Consider the following 25,971-nt stretch of genomic DNA (forward strand, 5'->3'; position numbering starts at 1 on the left):
ATACAAATACTTACGTCAACGTAACTGCAATGGCTGCTGATCTCTAACTGAGGTACATAGAGATTGCTAATGAAGAGGCTGCAATGCATTGGCTAACTAAGTGGTTAATGTTGAAGCTTAAAGGCCACTGCTGTCGCATTGTCGTCCTGGAGGAAGATCAGTCAGCGTGCAAATGGCTGACCTCTTGTCACAGCCTTCTCTTCTCCGTCATTCCTGACTGGCATGATGGCACCAACTTTATGCCATAACAACGGCCACTGAGGAAGTGGTAGTTTGTATCCAATGTCCTGCACACCATCCTGAGTCAACCATCCTTGGATTTAATAGTGTCCATAATACCAAACTATTAAACTATATTAAAAATCTTGTAAAGGAAATAGCTATTTTTGTTTTATAACAAACAGAAGAAGCACTTTAAAAATCATAAATGAATATTTGGACCTAAGTTCTAGTATTAAACTCATGTTTTTCTTTCCTCTTGCTACAGATTTTTATTTGTGACCTCATCAACAGGAATATGCAAGTTATTATGTTCAAATTAGATTTGTATCTGTTTCAGATAAAGCAAAGAAATGTATATTTCAAATATAATTTAAACAGTAAAAACATAGAAGAGAGATACACCTGTTTGTGTTATGTAACTGTTGATGATGGAAACTGGCATACTGTTAAGGTAAGTTTAAGGCTCAAGACGAAAATGTTGGGAAAAGTTCTTTTTATTGCTTGATGAGTTAAACTGCACCTTTTAATGAAATTTTCAGGTTTCACGATATGGGTCATTATCAACTCTGCAGCTTGATGATGGTGAATTCACACGGTATAATCAAACATCAGTATTTGAAGGGCATCAGTGGTTGGTAATTGATAAACAGGAAGGAATCCATGCTGGTGGGAAAGCTGAATACACAGGCATGGACACTTTAGAAATTTATGCTGATTTTAAGAATGGTGAGTGTTGAATAAACCTTCACTATCACATTCTATATACTATACTCATAATCAATCGAAATTGATACAAGGGATGAAATCATAGTTGGCCAAATCAGCCAGAAGACTTATGACCCCAAAAGACAACACAATATGGAAAAACTGTTAAGTACAAATAATTAAGAAACTGCAACTGTAGTTATCTGTAATGTGCACATACCTATATGTATGTACTCTGCAATTAGATGATGATATTTACTTCACATTCTAAATTTACATTTTTACTTTTTTAGTGCCATTGATATAACTAATGCACAGTGCAGAGGGTGCAAACTATATTTTGAGAAGTACAACACAGAGTTATTTAAAATGACTAATAAGTCAGTTTTTATAAAATAACTTGTTTAAAAAAATACTAAAAAAGAAAAAAAAGTCTTTCAATCATTGATTCAGAGTGTACTAAATTGATCATAACAAAATACTACACCTCTCAGTTTGGGTTAAACTAGACCACATAATCCATATTAATCTTTATTTATCAAGTTTAGAGGCTTCTTTACATCCCATGTCATATGTTCAACAAGTTACTATAAGCAATCACATTTATGCGGTAGGACAAATATTCTTGCAGTCATTAAACACTGACAACCTGATTATCATTACTTCTCCAGTGTTGTGAAGCACTTTGAAAATTACCAGTAAGAGATTAGTGCCTCAGATTTTGCTAGATTTATAGATTTTTACATTTATGTCATAACAGGGTGACCACATTTTTTTTTTTTTTTTTTTTTGGCTTTAAGGGAGATCACCAGTTACTGATCTACATTTTAAGGGAGGTTTTAGGAGAGATTTAGTCACAATACATTTCAACCACACACCTACAGCATATTTTCTTGGAGTGGGTGACAATGAAGGTATAAATAAAAAACTAGCATACTTTGCTAGCTTTTAACCTTTTATATGTTCAGTATCATAATTTGAGGTAACTCCACAAACGGAGAGAAATAAAACAGTACACTGTAAGCTTAGTTAACACTGGAGGCCACGGACTTCAACCTAGAATATTGTTCCTCCCATTTCTTCAAATAAACACGAGAGTAGTTAATCTTCTTGCTTCTTGGAGTTTTTATGTCTTCATTTTCACTGCGAGAACATATGATGAGAACTGATTCTCTTTAGAAGCAAATGAAGGAGGAGGAGGAGGAGGAGCTTAGTGTTTAACGTCCCGTCGACAACGAGGTCATTAGAGACGGAGCGCAAGCTCGGGTGAGGGAAGGATGGGGAAGGAAATCGGCCGTGCCCTTTCAAAGGAACCATCCCGGCATTTGCCTGAAGCAATTTAGGGAAATCACGGAAAACCTAAATCAGGATGGCCGGAGACGGGATTGAACCGTCGTCCTCCCGAATGCGAGTCCAGTGTGCTAACCACTGCGCCACCACGCTCGGTAGCAAATGAAGACACACGTGAATGCTGATGGTATAATGGGTACAATTACAGAAAGAAAGCTACAAAAATTGAACCAGTTTGTGTTGAGCGTCCTCTGTTTTTGATTGCTGCCAACTTTAAGTGATCTATCAGCATTGGCTGTTTCGAAGGATTGTGAAATGTTGTTGCATTCCATGAGTCAATTGAGAAATAAATAATGTAATGAGTCTGTTTAAACTTGAAATTCCCTGTAATCTGCTTTTGCAAGTCCTTCTTACTTCAGTGTGTTATGTATACCATTGCTGCTGGTTGGTACAAGATGAACGCATCTATGGGTTACATGTACTGACCAAGAAATGAGTAAACATTCCCATTCTCATTATACCTCTAGATGTGTGGCCAATGGTATTCATTCTCTGTTCCTCACATTGCCTTAAGCCAAAGTGTCCTCTTTCCGTAGAAGCACTTACAGAAAATGCTTCAAGTGGCTCTGATCACTATGGGACTTAACATCTGAGGTCATCAGTCCCCTAGAACTTGGAACTACTTAAACCTAACTAACCTAAGTACATCACACACATCCATGCCCGAGGCAGGATTCGAACCTGCGACTGTAGCAGTCGCGCGGTCCCGGACTGAAGCGCCCAGAACCACTTGGCCACTGTGGCTGGCGCACTTACAGAAGAAAGACTATAGGTTGACTGTAGTATTGACTGTAATATGAAAAGTTTTTGAAATCTGTTATATAGGTAAAGACTACACACTGAGTTACTCACTCAGAAATCACATTTGAATGTTGTCTGTTTGTGAGACCATGTTATAGTTTTGTGTAAGAAAGAGAAAATTCTACTACCATGTGTTAGAATTTGACAGTGGTAGGATCATGGTCTATTTATACTGTGGTTTATTGTTTTGTTGTATGATGATTAATAGAAGCCCTAATTAAGTTGTAAATACTGTGTACAAAATTACAGGGAGTTTTGTTCAGTGATAGTGATTTCAACATTTTCTCAATACTTCTGACATTAGTATATTTACCACATATCCTAGCAGTGGTGTGAGAATTAAACTGAGGCAGTATTTCTGGATATTACTTTGAACAACAAATTTGAAAACAGAGTTAATCATGTCCGCCTTCGCATTGCTATCCTCAGTTTCACTTGTTGTGCCATCTATGAGTGTCTAGAGATTATCTTAGGTGCCATTGACAGCCTTAACATTTGACAAGAATCTCTTTGGGTTTTGTAAGATATCTTTCTTTAAGATTCTGTTACAGTATCATTGAAGGTTTCACACATTGCCCTTCTACAGCAAAACTCATTTCATTTGGTGTGTCTCTATTTATAGCCCTACGAAACAATCAGGAGTCCAGGAAGGAATAACTACAGTCCAAGGTGGAATAACAACATTATTATGAAAAGGATAGATTGCTGCTCACTATATAGAGGAAACATTGAGCCGCAGACAGACCCCTCCTCCAATTAAAAAAAAAAAAAAATTGTCTCTCCCCCACACTCCCATTCTCTGGCCAAAAAGGCACACTCCCCTCGTGACTCAGTATCATCCAGGACTGGAGCAACTGAAACACATCCTGTGCCAGGGTTTCAACTACCTCTCTCCATGCCTTGGAATGAAGACTATTCTATCCACTATACTTCCCATTTCTGCTACACTCGTATTTCACTGTCCACTGAAAACACACACTATTGATGTGCATCCTTATTCCAGCCCTGCTCCCAACTCCTTGCCTCATGGCTCATATCTCTGTAATAGACTTAGATGCATGACCTTTCCCTTACATCCTCCCACCATGACCTACTCCAGTCCAGTCACCAGTCGTATGCTGCACTTATCCCATCAAAGACAGCAGAGCTACTTGTGTAAACGGTCATGTGATATACAAATTTAGCTGATACAATGTGCTGTATTCTACATGGGCATGACAACCAACATGGTGCCTGTCTGCATGAATGGCCACCTACAATTGTGCTCAAGAGACAGCTAAAACACCCGTTGCTGAACATGCTACCTAGTGCAACATGGTTCACTTCGGTAACTGCTTCACAGCAAGCACCATCTGCATCCTTCCTACCAACACCAGCTTTACTGAAATGCGCAGGTGGGAACTCCACTACAATATATCCTATGTTCCCATAACCACCCTGGACTCAGCATTCACCACTGTCCTTCACCCACCTAACACCTTCCCTGCTTCCACTCCAGCTCTACACAGCCGTCTATTCCACCAAAGCAGCCACTAGTCTTTTTTCCTCTCCTCTACTTCTCTCCTTTTCCACTCTCAAGTGCACCCAGCAGCCCAACATTGTCCCCACCACATCTATCCATGCTCCCACAAGCAGCACTTTATCGTCCCCCACCTCTACCCTGCTATCCCTCCCCTCCCCACCCCATCACAGTCTCTCCCTTACCCCCGTCATCCACAGATTGCTTCTCCCATCATGTGCAGTGCTTACAGTCCAGCCCCAGTTGCCAGACAGTGGTCATGTGTGAGTGAGTTGTGTTTGTGTGAATTCATGTGTGTTTTATGCTTTAGAAGAAGGCCTTTTGGCTGAAAGCTCAAATGTATAGATGGTTTCTTTGAATGTCTGCAACTGTATGGTGAATAGGAATCTATCCTTTTAATAATATTGTCATTATTTCATCCTGTATTTTCCACTGTTTGATTTCAATCTGAAGTTTAAGAGAATCATGGAAGAATCAACGTGGAAACAACTGGGATGCTGAAGTACTGATGAATGATGGGATGCATGTGAAGCTCTCTAACATTGTAGACATTGTGAGCAATACCACAACAAGCAGTTCAGTTGAAGAGAAATGGATGTCTTCAAAAAGGGCAATCACAAAAATTAGGCAGAAAAATATAGAGACAACAAAGGTAGTTGTGAAGAAACCTTGGGTAACAGATGAAGTACTTCAAGTGATCAGTAAAAGCAAAAAGCACAAAATTGTCTAGGAAAATACAGGAATATAGCAAAATGTCACTTAGGAACAAAACAAATAGGAATTCAGGGAAGCTAAGGTGAAATGGCTGCAGGAAAAAACTGAAGAAATCAAATAAAAAATGGTTGTCCGAAGGACAGATCCAGCATTGAGAAAAGTCAGTTCCACAGTCAAATGTAGAGAAATCTGTGGCTGGAGGAAAACAATACATTCAAGACCTCTATGGCAGGAAAACAATAAATTAATACATTGAAGGCCTCTATAGGAGGTGAGAGGGGGGGGGGGGGGGGGGGGTTGTCGGCACGGCATGATAAAAGCACAAATGGGAACTGATGTGGAAAACGTAAGGGATCCAGGGGATTCCGCTTTGGAAGGCTTGCAATCAAATTAGGTGCAGGGCATAGACAACATCCTATCAGAATTTCTAAAATCATTGGAGAAATGACAACCAAACAACTGCACAAGTTAGTATGTAGAATCTATGAGACCAGAGACATACCATTAGTATAACTTTCAAAAAAATATCATCCACACAATCCCAAAGAAAGTAAGGGCAGATAAGTGCAAGAATTTTTGCACAATCTACTTAATAGCTCATGTATTGAATTAGCTGACAAGAATAACATACAAAAGAATGGAAAAGAAAATTGAGGCTGTGTTAGCTGACAATCAGTTTGACTTCAGGAAGGATACCAGAGAGGCAATTCTGACGCCCTTGATAATGGAAGTAAGACTTGTGAAAAATCATGACATGTTCATAGCACTGGCTGACTTAGTAAAAGCATTGAAGAATGTAAAATTGTGTCATATTTTCAAAATTCTGAGGAAAATAGGTATAAGTTATTAGGAAAGGTGGGTAATACGCTGCACGTACAAGAATGAATAGGGAAAAATTACAATGGAACAGCATGAATAAGATACTCAGATTAAAAAGGGTGTAAGACAGGGATGTAGTCTTTTGTCCCTATTGGTCAAGGTACAAATCAAAGAATAAATGACAAAAATGAAAGGAAGGTTCAAGCGTGAGTTTAAAATTCAGAATGAAAGCTATCAATGATATGATCATTATTGGAATGAACATTGTAATGAGCAAACACTGTGGATTCAGAGTAAACAAAAAAAGGACAAGAATAATGAAAATAGAAGAAATAAGACTAAGGATCGAGGACCACAAAGTACATGAAGTGAAAGAATTCTGCCATCTTTGAAGCAAAATAACACCTGATAGACAAAGCAAAGGGGACATAAAACCAGACTAGCACAGGCAAGGAGGCCATTCCAGGCCAAAAATTTCTAGTAATACCAAAAATTTTTCTTAATTAGATGAAGGAATTTCTAAGATTGTACGTTTGGAACGCAGCATTGTATGGAAGCAAGTTTTGGGCCTTGGGAAAACTGGAAAAGCAAACAGCTGAAACTATAGAAAGATGTTGAAAGGTAGGTGGACTGGTAATGTAAGAAATGGAATTCTCTACAGAATCAGCAAGGAAAGGAAAGTGTGGACAGTATTGAAAATAAAGAAGAGACACAAAGATGGGTCATGTGTTAAGACATCAAGGAATAACTTTTATGGTATCAGAGGGAGCTGTACAAGATAAAAACTGTTGAGGAAGAGACAGATTGGAATAGCTCCAACAAATAAATGAAGATGTTGGGCGCAAGTCTATTCTGAGTTGAAGAGGTTGGCACAGGAGAGGAATTCTTGGCAGGCTGCTTCAGATTTGTTGCAAGGCTGATTATTAGAAAAGTAAGTTAGCCAGCTACCAATTAGTGCATTGAAATATCAAACTGCCAAAAATGCAGTTCTTTAGATTACAAAAAGTGCTGATATGGTATACTTCACTGAACCAAGATATTGAATTCCATATTAGTCCCTATTTAAAAAAACTACATTACAAACTAATGCCTCTCTATGTAATTTAGTGAAATGTAAGTATTTCTTCTTGTTTTAGTTGCTTTTATATCACGTTCTTATTTCTTTTATTGTATTTGCCTAAATCAAACAGTCCTATTTTCCTGTTGCTATTAATTTATTATGATTTTAATTCTGAAGTTCTTCAACATCGAACAGTGAAAATCGATGGCACAACAGATGTTCCTGCACTACTTTATTTTGTGTGTAAATTGTTTGATGGTATGGATCTGAGGCAGAATGTCTGAAGCATGAACTAATACATTTAGCATTTAGGTGAATCATAATTTAATAAAAACTTGAGGATAATGCCTTATCCGCATTTAATGTAAGTCTATTGACGATAATACTTACTGTTCCTTCTGTTGTTTTGCATTTGTAACTGTTCAGTTTAGTCCCAGCAAGTAAAAAAATGTATCATCAGTGTAAATCACTAAGTTTAAGTTTTGTATCTTTTTTACATCATTAGTATTTACTAGAAACACGAGCTGACCAAGAATGCAACCCTGTGAGACAGCAGACTTGAGAATATTACTATTTGCTTATGTCATTGTTAGAGTCTACCCTCCATTTTTGTAATATAGTATGGCACACTGTACTCTGTCATAGGGATCAGGATTTGAGGAATTTAGTGCCATTTCTTATATACAATAAGTTTTTAGTTCATTTAAGAGAACTGAATGATTGACAGTATCAAAGACCTTGAACACATGTAAAAAAAGTGCTAATAATATTGGTTCATTTATTCAGTTGATTTGTCAGTTCTTATAAAGGGTTCCTTCTGCTATTACTGTGGATTACTCTGTTTGGAAACTATGTTTGTAGATTGTAGATTGTATTTTATTGGTCCTGTTGTCTACATAGCAGCTTATGCATAAGACATTGGACAAGTCAAGTTATAAATATACAGTCTGAAAGTAATTTCAAGGCATACATATTTAAGCTTACAATAATACACTTTACACGTAAGTATTTATATAACACATTTCATAAATATAAATATTCTTCAATGGAGTAGAAGCAGTGATGCTGTAAATATGACTTTAGAGATTTTCCAAATGTATTGACCTCAGTGATAGCTTTTATATTTTCAGGGAGTTTGTTATAAAGCTTAACTCCCATGTTGTGAACTACTAAGAACATTATACAGGACATGTCTGAAAAGTTCAGGGAATTGTGTCCAGAAATGAAGGAAACGAGTTACAGACAAAATACCTTTACACTGCCCTTCAAAAGTAATTACCATTAGCTACAAAACACTTCTGCCATCAGTTGTAAAGCTGTTGGAAACTGTCAAAAAACACTTCTTGTGGAATCACTCAAGGCACCTAATCACATACTGTTGGATATCCACAACATCTGCTAAGCATAAGCCTTTCAGGACTAATTTAAGGTGGAGAAAGAAAAAAAAGTCTGCTGGTGCCAAATCTGGAGAACAAGAAGGGTCTACGGTCGCAGGTTCGAATCCTGCCTCGGGCATGGATGTTTGTGGTGTCATTAGGTTAGTTAGGTTTAACTAGTTCTAAGTTCTAGGGGACTAATGACCTCAGCAGTTGAGTCCCATAGTGCTCAGAGCCATTTGAACCATTTGAACAAGAAGGGTGGTGAGGAATTTTATGAAAGAGGATCAGGTGGAGCTGGGAATAGTATTGATAGGGACGAGGAGTATGATGTAGGTGTTGACCTGGTGAAGATAGCTACTCAAAATGGTGGCACTAATGTGCACTTTGTCCAGCTGTTTCAGAGTCATGATTGGCCTCATCCTAGTGCTGGTGTTAGGCATGTTAACATGGGCGTGGAGAAGGTGCCAATGGTGGACGGCATGGTTCACATTGCAGTGGTGCCAGCTGAGTCTATCAGTAGATCGAGTTTCACTAGGCATGGCCTGAACCTCAATAAGTATGGGAAAGGGAGGCTGGCAAAGCTTATAGGTGACAGTGTAGTGGGCGGTGGAGGGATCACACGTGGGAAAATTCCTCTAGTAGTTGGCATTAGAGCTGCATCTTTTTTAGACTGAAGTTAGCTGATACGTATCCCTGCTTAAAGGAAGTCTCCCTAATAAAGGAATCACCTTCAGAGGAGATTCACAATATACATAAATGACCTTGTGGATAACATCGGAAGTTCACTGAGGCTTTTTGCAGATGATGCTGTGGTATATCGAGAGGTTGTAACAACGGAAAATTGTACTGAAATGCAGGAGGATATGCAGCGAATTGATGCATGGTGCAGGGAATGGCAATTGAATCTCAATGTAGACAAGTGTAATATGCTGCGAATAAATAGAAATAAAGATTCCTTATCATTAAACTACAATGTAGCAGGTCAGCAACTGGAAGCAGTTAATTCCATAAATTATCTGGGAGTAGGCATTAGGAGTGATTTAAAATGGAATTATCATATAAAGTTGATCATCAGTGAAGCAGATGCAACACTGAGATTCATTGGAAGAATCCTAAGGAAATGCAATCCGAAAACACTTGTTCGCTCACTGCTTGAATACTGCTCACCAGTGTGGGATCTGTACCAGATATGGTTGATAGATGAGGTAGAGAAGGTCCAAATGATCTCAGGATCATTTAGTAATCACGAAAGCATTACAGAGATGATAGATAAACTCCAGTGGAAGACTGTGCAGGAGAGACGCTCAGTAGCTCAGTACGGGCTTTTGTTGAAGTTTCGAGAACTTATCTTTACCGAGGAGCCAAGCAGTATATTGCTCCCTCCTACGTATATCTCGTGAAGAGACCATGAGGATAAAATCAGAGAGATTAGAGCCCACACAGAGGCATACCGACAATCCTTTCCATGAACAATACGAGACTGGAATAGAAGGGAGAAGATAGAGGTACTCAAGGTACCCTCAGCCACTCACCGTCAGGTTGCTTGTGGAGTATGGATGTAGATGTAGATGTAGTGAAGGAATTAGCATATTTCATCAAAATATAAGAGGTATTAGAAATAATGTTAGTGAACTACTTCTAGATGTTGAATGTGACATTATTGGTTTATTGGAGCACCACTTAAATAATTTGGCAAGTCAGAGGCTTCCTTTACCAGGATACAGATCAGCTGGCTGTTGTTGAAGAAGTTCTTCATGGAGTGGGGGAGTGGCCATGTATGGAAATAACAGTTTTCCATTTGACTCAATAGACATATCATGGCAGTGCACTGAACAGGTATTTGAATGTTCTACGGGTGCAGTTGAATTTAGTGAAACTATTTTATAGGTCCCCTAACTCTGACTTCAGAGCATTTCTGCTCAAGCTAGGGAGGGTTCTTGGTTCACTTAATAGGAAGTCCAAAAATTAGTTATATGTGGTGATATCAATATTAAATTAGTAGTGACTATGTAAGAAAAAGGATTTTGGAAGATCTTCTAAATTCATATGATCTGACGCAGACTGTGTTTATTCCAACCAGGGTGCAGAGGAATAGTGGCACAACCATAGACAATATTTTTATTCAGTCTAGTGAAAGGGTGAATGGCCTTTCAGGCCATGATGCACAGATTTTAACACTGAAATGATGTGTACTCAAAGAAATGTTATATTTAATTATAAACTATGTAGGAAAGCTACCATAATCCAATGGCAATAGAGAGTTTTTTAAACCTCATGAAGGAACAAGGCTGGCAGGATGTTTATTGTACATAGAACATAGATGACATAATTAATGGTTTCCTTAACACTTTTATCACGCTCTTTGAAAGCTGCTTTCCATCAGAATGTGCTAAATAAGGTGTTAGCAGTAAAAGGCAGCCTGGTTGGCTGACTAGTGGGATAAGGATATCATGTAGAACAAAGTGAAAATTATATCAAAATGTTAGAAGTAGTCACAATTAAGCTACAGTAGTCCATTAAAAACAGTGTTGTAAGGTGCTTAAAAACGTTGTTAGGAAGGCAAAGAGTATGTGGTATGCAATTAGCAATTAGTTGTTGTTGTTGTGGTCTTCAGTCCAGAGACTGGTTTGATGCAACTCTCCATGCTACTCTATCCTGTGCAAGCTTCTTCATCTCCAAGTAACTACTGCAACATACATCCTTCTGAATTTGCTTAGTGTATTCATCTCTTGGCCTCCCCCTACTATTTTTACCCTCCACGCTGCCCTCCAATACTAAATTGGTGATCCCTTGATGCCTCAAAACATGTCCTACCAACCAGTCCCTTCTTCTAGGCAAGTTGTGCCACAAATTCCTCTTTTCCCCAATTCCGTTCATTACCTCCTCATTAGTTATGGGATCTACCCATATCAGCATTCTTCTCTAGCACCACATTTCAAAAGCTTCTATTCTCATTTCCATACATGGCTACACTCCGTACAAATACTTTCACAAAAGACTTCCTGACACTTAAATCTATACTCGATGTTAACAAACTTCTCTTCTTCAGAAACGCTTTCCTTACCATTGCCAGTCTACATTTTATATCCTCTCTACTTCGACCATCATCAGTTATTTTGCTTCCCAAATAGCAAAACTCACTTACTGCTGTAAGTATGTCATTTCCTAATCTAATTTCCTCAGCATCACCTGATTTAATTTGACTGCATTCCATTATCCTTGTTTTACTTTGGTTGATGTTCATCTTATATCCTCCTTTCAAGACACTGTCCATTCCATTCAACCGCTCTTCCAAGTCCTTTGCTGTCTCTGACAGAATTACTATGCAAATAGAATAGCTAATTCACAGGATAAAATTTACACCATATGGCCAGTTGTGGAGGAAGTGTCTGGCCAGCAGCACAAGATCAACAATATAAAGTCTGTTTGAAGTAAAAATATTTCAGTTACTGATAAATCAGATATATGTACCACATTTAACAATCATTTTCTGAGCATTGCTGGCGAGTTAAATAAGAATTTAGTTTCTACTGTCTTGGAAAATGCCTTTCTGAGACTGATGTCTGAATACTCCTCTGTGATACTGACAAGGGGGAGATTGAGCCAATAATTTAATCACTGTAGACCAAGGACTCTCATGGTTATGGTGGTGTGCCTAGCAGGATATTAAAGTACTGTGCTGCACATGTTAGCCCTGTACTTAGCCATATTTGTAATTTTTCCTCTAAGAATGATCAGTTTTCTGACTGATTAAAGTACCCAGTAGTAAAGCCGCTTTATAAAAAGTGATAATGTAGATAATTTTGGACCTATTTCTATGCCACCAGTGTTTGCTAAAGTTATTGAAAAGGTGGTGTATGTAAGGATTGATATTTTATTTCGCATAATTTGCTATCAAATGTACATTTCGGTTTTAAAAGTGGTTTAACAACTGAAAATGTTATATTCTATTTTCCCTGTGAGGTACTGGATAGATAACAAATGGTTTCAAATGCTAGTCATCTTTTTAGATTTAACTAAGGCATTTAATTGTGTTGATCACAAAATATAGCTCCAAAGTAGGACCATCATTGAATTTGGCCAGTAGCTCGCAGTTAGCCCACCTCTTACTTCAACAAGAAACAGCAAAATGTTATTATCCACGCTGTTGAGAATGGTTATGATGAGGGGTCTGAGTGGGGCACAGTCAAATGGGAAGTGCCCCAGAGATCAGTGCTGGGGCCACCCCTGTTCATTATTTGTATAAATGATATGGTATCTAGTATTACAGGTGATTCTAAAATAGTTGTGTTTGCTGATGACACTAGCTTGGTAGTAAAGGATGTTGTGTGCACCATTGGCACTGTTTCAAATAGTGCAGTTCATGACGTAAGTTCATTTCATGGCTCATAGAAAATGAACTAACGCTAAATCACAAGACTCAGTTTTTACAGTTTCTAACACACAATTCAACAAAACCAAACGTTTTAATTTCACAGACTGGGTGTATGATTAGTGAAACTGAACAGTTCAAATTTCTAGGTGTTCAGATAGATAGCAAACTGTCATGGTAAGCCCACATTTAGGATCTTGGTCAAAGACTTAATGCTGCCATTTTTGCTATTCAAACTGTATCTGAAGTAAGTGATAGTTTGACAAGAAAAATAGGCTACTTCGCTTATTTTCATTCGCTTATGATGTAAGGTATTATATTTTGTGGTAACTCTTCCCATTCTGAAAGGATATTATTGGCTCAGAAACGAATGGTTCGGGCAATAAGTGGTGTAAGGTCATGAACCTCTTGTCTACCCCTATTCATTAATCTGGGTACTCTGACATTGGCCTTTCAATATATATATTCTTCACTGTCATTTCTTGTTAACAATATCAACTTATTCCCAAGAATTAGCAGCTTTCACTCAGTTAATATCAGGCAGAAATCCAATCTTCATCTGAATCACACTTCCTTGACACTTGGGCAGAGAGGTGTGCAGTATACTGCTGCATCCATTTTCAATAAACTACCACAAGAATGCAAAGATCTTAGCTGTGTACTTTCAAATCAAAACTGAAGACTTTCCTCATGGGTCACTTCTTCTATTCTGTTGAGGAGTTCCTTGAAAAATTAAACTGATTCTTGTGTTATATTGTTGATTACATTTACATAAACTTATGGCTTGTCCTTTTTGGGTTCAGAAACAGTTTATTTTATCTGTTATTGCTTTTACTTTGTAATTTCATTTACTGACATGTTCAGTGCCCTTGAAGATTTGCTCTTCAATTCCCTACAGAACTAGACATGTAAAATAAAAATAAAATAACAATCATCTTGCGTTACAGAAGATAGTTGAGCATGTGTGTCGCAGAGTGTGGACAGGCTGTACTGTGGAGAAAATTCTACTGTCCACTCCAGTACAGTTCTAACTGAACCCAGTGGATGTGTTCAGCAGCCATTTCAAAAATTCCTTTGTAAACTTATGAGTTCACAGTTTGACCATTGGATAGAAATTCATCATGGACCAAGTCCTTGCTATCAAAAAAGGCAAGCAGCATCATCTCAATCTTGGATTTTGTCAGCAATTTTCTTTTCTTTTTTTTTTTTTGGGGGGGGGGGGGGGGTTGCTAAAATGATGAACACTTTGCCATTGACTGTCACATGGTCTCCAGCACCAAGTCTCGTCTTCTGTAATGATGGTTTCCATACCCATGGATTCCAGTCAGACATGTCAATGAAATCTCCATTTGTTACCGTATGAGTCTGCTTCTTCTTGTCTGTCATTGCGTGCAGTACAGTCTGGGCATAACTCTTCTTTCTTTTCAGATGTTCATGAACAATAATACTTACATTGTCTTTGCGTACCTTCAGCTCTTCTGCTATCCATCTCAAAGGCAGTTGCTCATCATCCACAACTATCCATCACCTTCATTCTGTGCTGTCTGGAATTGTGCTGGTCTATGGTCTACTCCCAACTATAAAGCATTTGAACTACACAGACACACACTTTTCACTCATTGCTTCAACACTGCACACTTGTGCTAACATGCCATTTGTCTCCATTGCTGTTATTCTGATCTGAATCAAAACATCAAGTGAAGGCATCTCTTAGCTTGGCTGTAGCATCCAACACTGTTCCCCTGTGATTTACATGATAGGGCTTACTCATTGATATGTCTCTCAATGCATACATGTGGGTGCCTCATCTTAACCAGCATGGTTTTTGACATATACAACCATTCACAAGACTGTTCAGATGCAACTTGTATCTTCATAAGAAAAATTCCATTTGATCAAAAGTCAGTGAAATTGGTCTTGAGTTCTATAGGTTACATGTTATTCCCGCTCCATGCACTGTTCATACCTCAGTGAATTTGAATTGGCCACGGTAAACCCCAGGTTTAAATACTCTTTAGTAAATATGTTAGTGGTTTCATTCTGCAGTGTGCAATAAATCTAGTTAATGCATTATTCCAGATACCTTTGTAACCAGATGATTGAACAGAGAGACTTCAGCAATGACAACATTAGAGTGTTTAATTTTATGCTGTCAAGGGAAACATGGGGCGATGTCTTCAGTAAAACTGAAGTAAATAGCATGTTCGACAGTTTCCACAATGTATACCTTCACTACTTTCATATAGCATTTCCAATGAAAAAAGGGAAGATTAAGATAGTAAAAAATAAATGTTGGATAACGAAAGGTATTATAACTTCCATCAGAAAGAAAAAAATTCTTCACTGTCTTATTAAGCACAGAAATACTACTCCAGAATTTAGAAATTACATGAAAAAATACAACCAAATATTCAGCAAGGTAATAAAAAAAGCCAAAATACGAAAAAATGATGAGTACATCTCAAATGCAAACAATAAAATGAAAGCTGTATGGAAGGTTATTAGAGCAGACACTGGTACAGAACAGTCAACTTCACAAAATATCTCTCTTCAAATTGAAAATAACAGACACTCAGATCCAAAAGAGGTAGCTGAAAAGTTTAATATGTACTTTACTAATATACCAAAGCAGTTAATCAAAAATCAGTATGACGATGGACCTACATGACTACCAAATTATTTAAATGCTAGTGTTAAGTCTATGTTCCTTCAAACAGTCATGGAAACAGAGGTGAAACAAATAATAAGGTCACTCAAAATCAAATATTCATGTGGACTGGATGGTGTGCTAGACTACGTCTTTAAAAAGTCATCTGATAATGTATTAAAACATCTAATATTAAACAACTCTTTATCAACTGGAACCTTTCCCAATAGCCTAAAAACAGCTAAAGTAACTCCACTGTTCAAAAAAGGGGCCTCTGAAAATGTAAATAATTATCATCCAGTATCCCAACTCAGTGTTTTCTCCCAAATATTTGAGAAAATTTTCTACAATAGACTACTAAGCTACATTACAAAAAATTCATTACTCTCAGCAAATCATCATGGATTCAGTAAATCAAAGTCTACAACAACAGCAATGTATGAGTACATAGAAGCTGTGCTTAAAGTACTGGATGACAGAAAAGATGATACTGGTATCTTTCTGGACCTTTCAAAAGCTTTTGACATAATTGACCATGACTTCCTCATTCACAAATTAGATCAAAAAGGTGTCCGAGGAATCCCAAATCAGTGGATAAGATCTTACCTAGAAAACAGGCAGCAAGTGGTGGTTTCAAGGCATGATGACATTTCAGTACAAGGAAATATTATCACAACAACACATGTCTCCAGTAAATCAACAATAAAGTACGGAGTGCGCAAGATTCTGTCCTAGGACCTCTACTGTTCCTACTTTATATTGATGATATAAATGACTTTATTAAATTGGGAAAACTAATCTTATTTGCTGATGACACCAGCATATTAATAACAGCTGCTGACAAAATCTCATTGGAAGTAGCTGGTTTCAAAAAAATAAAATAATAATAAATAAAGAAAAAAACTGTCTTCATGAATTTCCACTCTTCTCCACATGTGCAAAACTTTGTTTCAGTACCATACCTTGAAAATACGTTACTGAACTCAGTTACTGACACTAAGGTTCTAGGCCTCTGGGTACAAGATAATTTAAAATGGGACTGTCATATAAAAGAACTTGAGAAAAAACGTTCAAAAGCTTGTTATCCTCTGCATGTGTTAAATAAAAGTGCAAGCAAGTCAACAGTTATTCAGGCATATTATGCATACTTCCATGCACTACTTCGATATGGGCTAATCTTCTGGAGAAATTCAGCCACCAGCATAAAGATCTTTAGGATGCTGAAAAGAGCAATCAGGGCTACCTGCAATCTAAGAAAACTGGAAACATGTAGACCACATTTCATCCAGATGAAAATAATGAGCCTAGCGAGCCTTTACATATATAAGCGTATCCTGTTCGCAAATGAGTAGCTTTTAAACCAAACTGGACATCTTCAACAAAATAAGCATATACACAGTCACAACACAAGGAACACAAATAATATCCACATGTCACAGTGTAGAACAGCACTGTACCAAAAAAGTGTATCACAGATAACAGTTCAGCTATATAACAACCTACCCAGTGATTTAAAATCACATCAACATATTTTTTTTTTTTTAACATAATCTTAAGTCATTTCTGGTGGAAAAATGTTTTTACTCTGTAAAAGAATTTTTAAATTTCAAAAAATAACCTTGTAAACAATGATTATGTAATAATGATTAAATTCAAATTGCTATATTTGTCACTTGTAATTTATGATTGTTATCTGTAATTAATTTTGTCATGCGCTCTCTCTCTCTCTCTCTCTGTCTGTCTGTCTGTGTGTGTGTGTGTGTGTGTGTGTGTGTGTGTGTGTGTGTGTGTGTGTGTTGGAACATCAACACTGTTTGCCATCTGATAGTAATGTTATTTCAACAGCTTACAGATCACCAGAAGTTCACTGTGATGAATTGTTATATTATTGATATATTGGTTATTCTGAATAATGTTTAAATTTTATGTATTCAGTTCTCTTGCGTAGTTTATGCTTTTGGCATTATATAGAGTAAGAAAAACTGCTATGTACATATCCACACAGTTAACATAAATGAAAAAATTCTTGTGGCTGATGGTAATTAGTAACAATTCAAACTGGGAGTCATAACAACGATTTTCAAATCAGCTGAGGGTTATGAAATATGAGGTTTGACAAGTATCTGCAAGCTTTGGAGCACCAACTACTGAAACTATTTCTTGTTGGCAGGTTGTGTAGATGATGTGAGATTAGATGGCAGAGCCCTTCCATTGCCTCCAGCATCCAATGTGACACAGTGGGGACAAGTAACAATGGCTCTTAATCTTGAGCATGGTTGTGGATTTTCCTCTGGTTGCAACTTCATAATTTGTACAGAACCAGTGAAGTGTAGCGATAAATTGAAGCAAACTAATTGCATGTAAGTGATTTTCTTTTACAATTATTTCATTGTCATGTGAACATATAATGGCGGCCATCAGTGTCCAGAAGAGTCTGAAAGTGCAGGAAAATATTCTGCACAGTGAACAAAGCACGTCTGTAGGTATGCCGGCTACCTCTCTTAATATGCTGCACTTCAGATCAGCACATGTGTGAATATATATATATATAAAAAAACAAAGATGAGGTGACTTACCGAACGAAAGCGCTGGCAGGTCGATAGACACACAAACAAACACAAACATACACACAAAATTCAAGCTTTCGCAACAAACTGTTGCCTCATCAGGAAAGAGGGAAGGAGAGGGGAAGACGAAAGGAAGTTGGTTTTAAGGGAGAGGGTAAGGAGTCATTCCAATCCCGGGAGCGGAAAGACTTACCTTAGGGGGAAAAAAGGACAGGTATACACTCGCACTCACGCACATATCCATCCACACATACAGACACAAGCAGACATATTTAAAAGACAAAGAGTTTGGGCAGAGATGTCAGTTGAGGCAGAAGTGTAGAGGCAAAGAAGTTGTTGAAAGACAGGTGAGGTATGAGTGGCGGCAACTTGAAATTAGCGGAGATTGAGGCCTGGCGGATGACGAGAAGAGAGGATATACTGAAGGGCAAGTTCCCATCTCCGGAGTTCGGATAGGTTGGTGTTGGTGGGAAGTATCCAGATAACCCGGACGGTGTAACACTGTGCCAAGATGTGCTGGCTGTGCACCAAGGCATGTTTAGCCACAGGGTGATCCTCATTACCAACAAACACTGTCTGCCTGTGTCCATTCATGCGAATTGATAGTTTGTTGCTGGTCATTCCCACATAGAATGCATCACAGTGTAGGCAGGTCAGTTGGTAAATCACGTGGGTGCTTTTACACGTGGCTCTGCCTTTGATCGTGTACACGTTCCGGGTTACAGGACTGGAGTAGGTGGTGGTGGGAGGGTGCATGGGACAGGTTTTGCATCGGGGGCGGTTACAAGGATAGGAGCCAGAGGGTAGGGAAGGTGGTTTGGGGATTTCATAGGGATGAACTAACAGGTTGCGAAGGTTAGGTGGGCGGCGGAAAGACACTCTTGGCGGAGTGGGGAGGATTTCATGAAGGATGGATCTCATTTCAGGGCAGGATTTGAGGAAGTCATATCCCTGCTGGAGAGCCACATTCAGAGTCTGGTCCAGTCCGGGAAAGTATCCTGTCACAAGTGGGGCACTTTTGTGGTTCTTCTGTGGGGGATTCTGGGTTTGAGGGGATGAGGAAATGGCTCTGGTTATTTGCTTCTGTACCAGGTCGGGATGGTAGTTGCGGGATGCGATAGCTGTTGTCAGGTTGTTGGTGTAATGATTCAGGGATTCCGGACTGGAGCAGATTCGTTTGCCACGAAGACCTAGGCTGTAGGGAAGGGACCGTTTGATGTGGAATGGGTGGCAGCTGTCATAATGGAGGTACTGTTGCTTGTTGGTGGGTTTGATGTGGACGGACATGTGAAGTTGGCCATTGGACAGGTGGAGCTCAATGTCAAGGAAAGTGGCATGGGATTTGGAGTAGGACCAGGTAAATCTGATGGAACCAAAGGAGTTGAGGTTGGAGAGGAAATTCTGGAGTTCTTCTTCACTGTGAGTCCAGATCATGAAGATGTCATCAATAAATCTGTACCAAACTTTGGGTTGGCAGACTTGGGTAACCAAGAAGGCTTCCTCTAAGCGACCCATAAATAGGTTGGCGTACCAGGGGGCCATCCTGGTACCCATGGCTGTTCCCTTTAATTGTTGGTATGTCTGGCCTTCAAAAGTGAAGAAGTTGTGGGTCAGGATGAAGCTGGCTAAGGTAATGAGGAAAGAGGTTTTAGGTAGGGTGGCAGGTGATCGGCGTGAAAGGAAATGCTCCATCGCAGCGAGGCCCTGGACGTGCGGAATATTTGTGTATAAGGACGTGGCATCAATGGTTACAAGGATGGTTTCCGGGGGTAACAGATTGGGTAAGGATTCCAGGCGTTCAAGGAAGTGGTTGGTGTCTTTGATGAAGGATGGGAGACTGCATGTAATGGGTTGAAGGTGTTGATCTACGTAGGCAGAGATACGTTCTGTGGGGGCTTGGTAACCAGCTACAATGGGGCGGCCGGGATGATTGGGTTTGTGGATTTTAGGAAGAAGGTAGAAGGTAGGGGTGCGGGGTGTCGGTGGGGTCAGGAGGTTGATGGAGTCAGGTGAAAGGTTTTGCAGGGGGCCTAAGGTTCTGAGGATTCCTTGAAGCTCCGCCTGGACATCGGGGATGGGGTTACCTTGGCAAACTTTGTATGTGGTGTTGTCTGAAAGCTGACGCAGTCCCTCAGCCACAAACTCCCGACGATCAAGTACCACGGTCGTGGAACCCTTGTCCGCCGGAAGAATGACGATGGATCGGTCAGCCTTCAGATCACGGATAGCCTGGGCTTCAGCAGTGGTGATGTTGGGTGTAGGATTAAGGTTTTTTAAGAAGGATTGAGATGCAAGGCTGGAAGTCAGAAATTCCTGGAAGGTTTGGAGAGGGTGATTTTGAGGAAGAGGAGGTGGGTCCCGCTGTGACGGAGGACGGAACTGTTCCAGGCAGGGTTCAATTTGGATGGTGTCTTGGGGAGTCGGATCATTAGGAGTAGGATCATTTTTCTTCGTGGCAAAGTGATACTTCCAGCAGAGAGTATATCCTCTCTTCTCGTCATCCGCCAGGCCTCAATCTCCGCTAATTTCAAGTTGCCGCCACTCATACCTCACCTGTCTTTCAACAACTTCTTTGCCTCTACACTTCTGCCTCAACTGACATCTCTGCCCAAACTCTTTGTCTTTTAAATATGTCTGCTTGTGTCTGTATGTGTGGATGGATATGTGCGTGAGTGCGAGTGTATACCTGTCCTTTTTTCCCCCTAAGGTAAGTCTTTCCGCTCCCGGGATTGGAATGACTCCTTACCCTCTCCCTTAAAACCCACTTCCTTTCGTCTTCCCCTCTCCTTCCCTCTTTCCTGATGAGGCAACAGTTTGTTGCGAAAGCTTGAATTTTGTGTGTATGTTTGTGTTTGTTTGTGTGTCTATCGACCTGCCAGCGCTTTCGTTCGGTAAGTCACCTCATCTTTGTTTTTATATATAATTTTTCCCACATGGAATGTTTCCCTCTGTTATATATATATATATATATGGTGGGTCACAACATCTTTGTTTTTAAATATATTTTTCCCGCATGGAATGTTTCCCTCTATTTTATATATATATATATATATATATATATATATATATATATATATATATATATATATATATATATATATATATATATATATATATATATAAAATAGAGGGAAACATTCCATGCGGGAAAAATATATTTAAAAACAAAGATGTTGTGACCCACCATACGAAAGCGCTGGCAGGACAATAGAAACACAAACAGACACATACACACACACAAAATTCAAGCTTTCGCAACAAACTGTTACCTCATCAGGAAAGAGGCATCAGTTTGTTGCGAAAGCTTGAATTTTGTGTGTGTGTGTATGTGTCTGTTTGTGTTTCTATTGACCTGCCAGCGCTTTCGTATGGTGGGTCACATCATCTTTGTTTTTAAAAAAAAATATATATATATAATAGGGAAACATTCCACGCAGGAAAAATACATTTAAAAACAAAGATGATGTGACTTACCATACGAAAGCGCTGGCAGGTCGATAGAAACACAAACAGACACATACATACACACAAAATTCTGGCTTTCGCAACCAATGGTTGCTTCGTCAGGAAAGAGGGAAGGAGAGGGAAAGACGAAAGGATGTGGGTTTTAAGGGAGAGGGTAAGGAGTCATTCCAATCCCGGGAGCGGAAAGACTTACCTTAGGGGGAAAAATGGACAGGTATACACTCGCGCACACACACATATCCATCCGCACATACACAGACACAAGCAGATATGATATATAGAGGGAAACATTCCACGTAGGAAAAATATACCTAAAAACAAAGGTGATGTGACTTACCAAACGAAAGTGCTGGCAGGTCGATAGACACACACACAAACACAAACATACACACAAAATTCAAACTTTCGCAACCAATGGTTGCTTCATCAGGAAAAAGGGAAGGAGAGGAAAAGACGAAAGGATGTGGGTTTTAAGGGAGAGGCTAAGGAGTCATTCCAATCCCGGGAGCGGAAAGACTTACCTTAGGGAGAAAAAAGGACAGGTATACACTCGCACACACACACATATCCATCCGCACATACACAGACACAGGCAGACATTTGCAAAGAGTTTGGGCAGAGATGTCAGTCGAGGCAAAAGTACAGAGGCAAAGATGTTGTTGAAAGGCAGGTGAGGTATGAGCGGTGGCAACTTGAAATTAGTGGAGGTTGAGGCCTGGCGGATAACGAGAGGAGAGGATATACTGAAGGGTAAGTTCCCATCTCCGGAGTTCTGACAGGTTGGTGTTAGTGGGAAGTATCCAGATAACCCGGACAGTGTAACACTGTGCCAAGATGTGCTGGCGATGCACCAAGGCATGTTTAGCCACAGGGTGATCCTCATTACCAACAAATACTGTCTGCCTGTGTCCATTCATGCGAATGGACAGTTTGTTGCTGGTCATTCCCACATAGAAAGCTTCACAGTGTAGGCAGGTCAGTTGGTAAATCATGTGGGTGCTTTCACACGTGGCTCTGCCTTTGATTGTCTACACCTTCCGGGTTACAGACTGGATTAGGTGGTGGTGGGAGGGTGCATGGGACTGGTTTTACACCGGGGGCGGTTACAAGGGTAGGAAACAGAGGGTAGGGAAGGTGGTTTGGGGATTTCATAGGGATGAACTAAGAGGTTACGAAGGTTAGGTGAATGGCGGAAAGACACTCTTGGTGGAGTGGGGAGGATTGAGATTGAAATGAGATCCATCCTGCTACCTCTCTTGATATGCTGCACTTCAGATCAGCACATGTGTGAATGTTCTCTTGGTAAACCCTGTCCTTCGGGTAGCCCCACAACTAGAAATCACAGGGCTTGAGATCAAGTGATTGTGCTGGCCAAGTATTTGGAAACCAGAATTAAATTTTCACTCTGCAGTGGAGTGTGCACTGATATGAACCTTCCTAGCAGATTAAAACTATGTGCCAGACTGAGACTTGATCTCGGGACCTATCCCTTTCACGGTCAACTGCTCTACCGACTGAGCTACCCAAGCATGACTCATGATCCACCCTCACAACTTTACTTCTGCCAGTACCTCATCTCCTACCTTACAAACTCCACAAAAGTTCTCCTGCAACCTGGCAGAACGAGCACTATGTGAAGGTTTTTTAAATTACCGCTACCAGTCACAAACTTTGTTAAGTATTGTATTATTTATTTATCCTGTTACTTGTTTCGAGGGAATACTTCATCTTCAGGCTAAATGGCATTACAAAAACAATTTCACAATAAGATCATATTGATCTTTTCATAAATGGTGTGGTTATCCTGTGGAAAAAGAGAAAACTTAGTAAGAGGCAATGTAACTTTGGAAGCTGGACTGATGTTTGCATGAAAATGTTTTGTAACAATCACTCCCTTTGTTCTTCTGGCATGGTAGTCTCGTTGTGATGAGCTGAGGTGTTTCCGTTTCCGTGGCTCTCACCTCAGCACATCACAAGTTACTTTTTCACCATTTCTATAAGGTTTATCAACTTTATTCTGTATTTAACTTTACTACTTTGGTGATTGAGGCAGATATAATGAATGGAAAATCCAGGATGGAATAATGACAATATTATGAAAAGAATATATTGCTACTCACCATATAGCAGAGGTGTTGAGTCCCAGATAGGCACAACAAAAAGACTGTCAAACGAGTAATTTTTCAGCCAAAAAGGCCTTCATTGGAATTAGACAACATACACACAAATCCGGGATATGCAATATGCACCCACATGGTATCATCCTATACCAACCTATTCATCATACACACAAATCCGGGATATGCAATATGCACCCACATGGTATCATCCTATACCAACCTATTCATGGGCCATCTAGAAAAATTCTTTCTAACCACCCAGAATCCCAAACCCCTCACCTGGTTCAGATTCATTGACATCTAGATAATCTGGATTAAGGATGAGGACGCCCTATCCACATTCCTACAGAACCTCCACACCTTCTCTTCCCATTCACTTCACCTGGTCCTCCTCAACCCAACAAGTCACCTTTCTCAGTGTTGGCCTCCACCTCAAAGAGGTCTACATCAGTACATTCATCCATATCAAACGTACTGACCAACACAATACCTCCAGTTTGACAGCTGCCATCCATTCCATATCAAGAAGTCCCTTCCAAACAGCCTAACCACCTGTGGCCATTGCATCTGTAGTAACAAGCAGTCCCGCTCAGAATACACCAAGGGTCTCACTGAAGCCATCACAGACAGTAATTACATTTCCAACCTTTACAGAAACAGACCTCCCATTTCTTATCTCTCGTCACCACACACCTCTGATGTCCCACCATCCAGCTACAGAGGAGCACTCCCCTTGTGACTCAGTACCACCCAGGACTAGAGCAGCTGAATTGCATTCTCTGCCAGAGTTTTGGCTACCTCTCGTCATGCTCTGAAATGAGGAGTGTCCTAACCAGTATCCTTACCACCCCTCCCACAGTGGTATTCTGCCACCCACTTTACCTGTACAATACCCTTGTCCATCCCTTGCCCAGCCCCTTCTCCCAAGCCTGTGCCTCATGCCTCATAACCCTACAATAGACCTAGATGCAAGACCTGTCCCATACATCCTCTCACAACCACCTACTGCAATCCAGACACAAGCAACACCTATCCCATCACAGGTTGGGCTACCTGTGGAATCAGTCATGTGTTCTACAAGCTAAGCTGCAACCACTGTGCTGCATTCTACTTGAGCATGACAACCAAAAAGGTGTCTTTCTCCATGAATGGCCACTGACCAACTGTGCCCAAGAAACAGCTTAACCACCCAGTTGCTGAGCACACTGCCCAACACAACGTTCTTCATTTTAATGACTGCTTCACAGCCTGTGCCATGTGGATCCTTTCTACCAACACCAGCTTTTCTGAATTGTGAAGGTGGGATCCTTCCCTGTTGTATATTCTATGTTCCTGTAACTCTCCTGGCCTCAACCCTCATTGGTCACTTCCCACTCCAGCACTAAACAGCCCTCTATTCCACCAATTCACCCACACTCTTTTTACTTCCTTCCTTTTTTCCTTTTCCACTGCCCCTACTCCACGCACACACACATACCCCCCCCCCCTCCCCCCTCTGCCCTCTGTCTAACCTTCTGACTGCATCTAGCTGCCCTAACCTCTCTCCACCTAATTGCTTATATGCTCTCACAAGCAGCACTTTACTGTTCCCCATCCCTGCCCTGCTATCCCTCCCCCTCCCCACCCCAGCATCCTCCTTACCCCCACTACCCAGACTGCTTCTTTTATCATGCACTGCTGCTCGCAGTCTGGCCTTGGCAGCCAGACACTGTGGTCACGTGTGTGTGAGTTGCATTTATGTGATGTGTGTTGTCTAATTCCAGTGAAGGCCTTTTTGGCCAAAAGCTTAGTTGTTTGGCAGTCTTTTTATTGGGTCTGTATGGGACTTCACATCTCTGCTATATGGTGAGAGCAGTCTATCCTTTTCATAATATTTTCAGATAAACTGAAAGATAAGACTAGTAGTAACTTACATGTGGAATGATGATTCCAGAGCCAAACACTAAATTTACAACATTGGTGTCATATCTTACACCTGAATTGTTCAGAATATTACATAAAAGTGTCAAGAAGATATCAAATGATTTTATCCAAATAATTCAGTGCCACACAGGGAAGCCACTGGATATTAACAGAGCTAAATATTTCATTTGATATGGCAGAGACTCAAATACATTGTACATTTTTATAAATGATTTGTTCCTTGGGCAAATCCAAACATCTCACACTGTACAGTGTATAGAGAAGAGTTGTGTTCTGACACTAAAATGAAGAAGTAGCAAAAGTGTACA

General features: G+C 39.9%; 1 protein-coding gene across 1 annotated transcript in view; it reads left to right on the forward strand.

The window, feature by feature from the left end:
* The first annotated feature begins 877 nt into the window (after positions 1–877).
* Positions 878–25,971, forward strand: part of LOC126416694 (putative neural-cadherin 2) — a 62,896-nt gene continuing 37,802 nt past the window's right edge. The window contains exons 1-2 of the mRNA XM_050084496.1: positions 878–948; positions 17,759–17,948. Of these exons, the coding sequence (XP_049940453.1) occupies positions 912–948; positions 17,759–17,948 (227 nt within the window). The 5' untranslated portion in view covers positions 878–911. The remainder of the gene's footprint in view (positions 949–17,758; positions 17,949–25,971) is intronic.

Source organism: Schistocerca serialis, chromosome 8 (assembly GCF_023864345.2).
Source record: "Schistocerca serialis cubense isolate TAMUIC-IGC-003099 chromosome 8, iqSchSeri2.2, whole genome shotgun sequence".
NCBI classification, from domain to species: Eukaryota; Metazoa; Arthropoda; class Insecta; order Orthoptera; family Acrididae; genus Schistocerca; species Schistocerca serialis.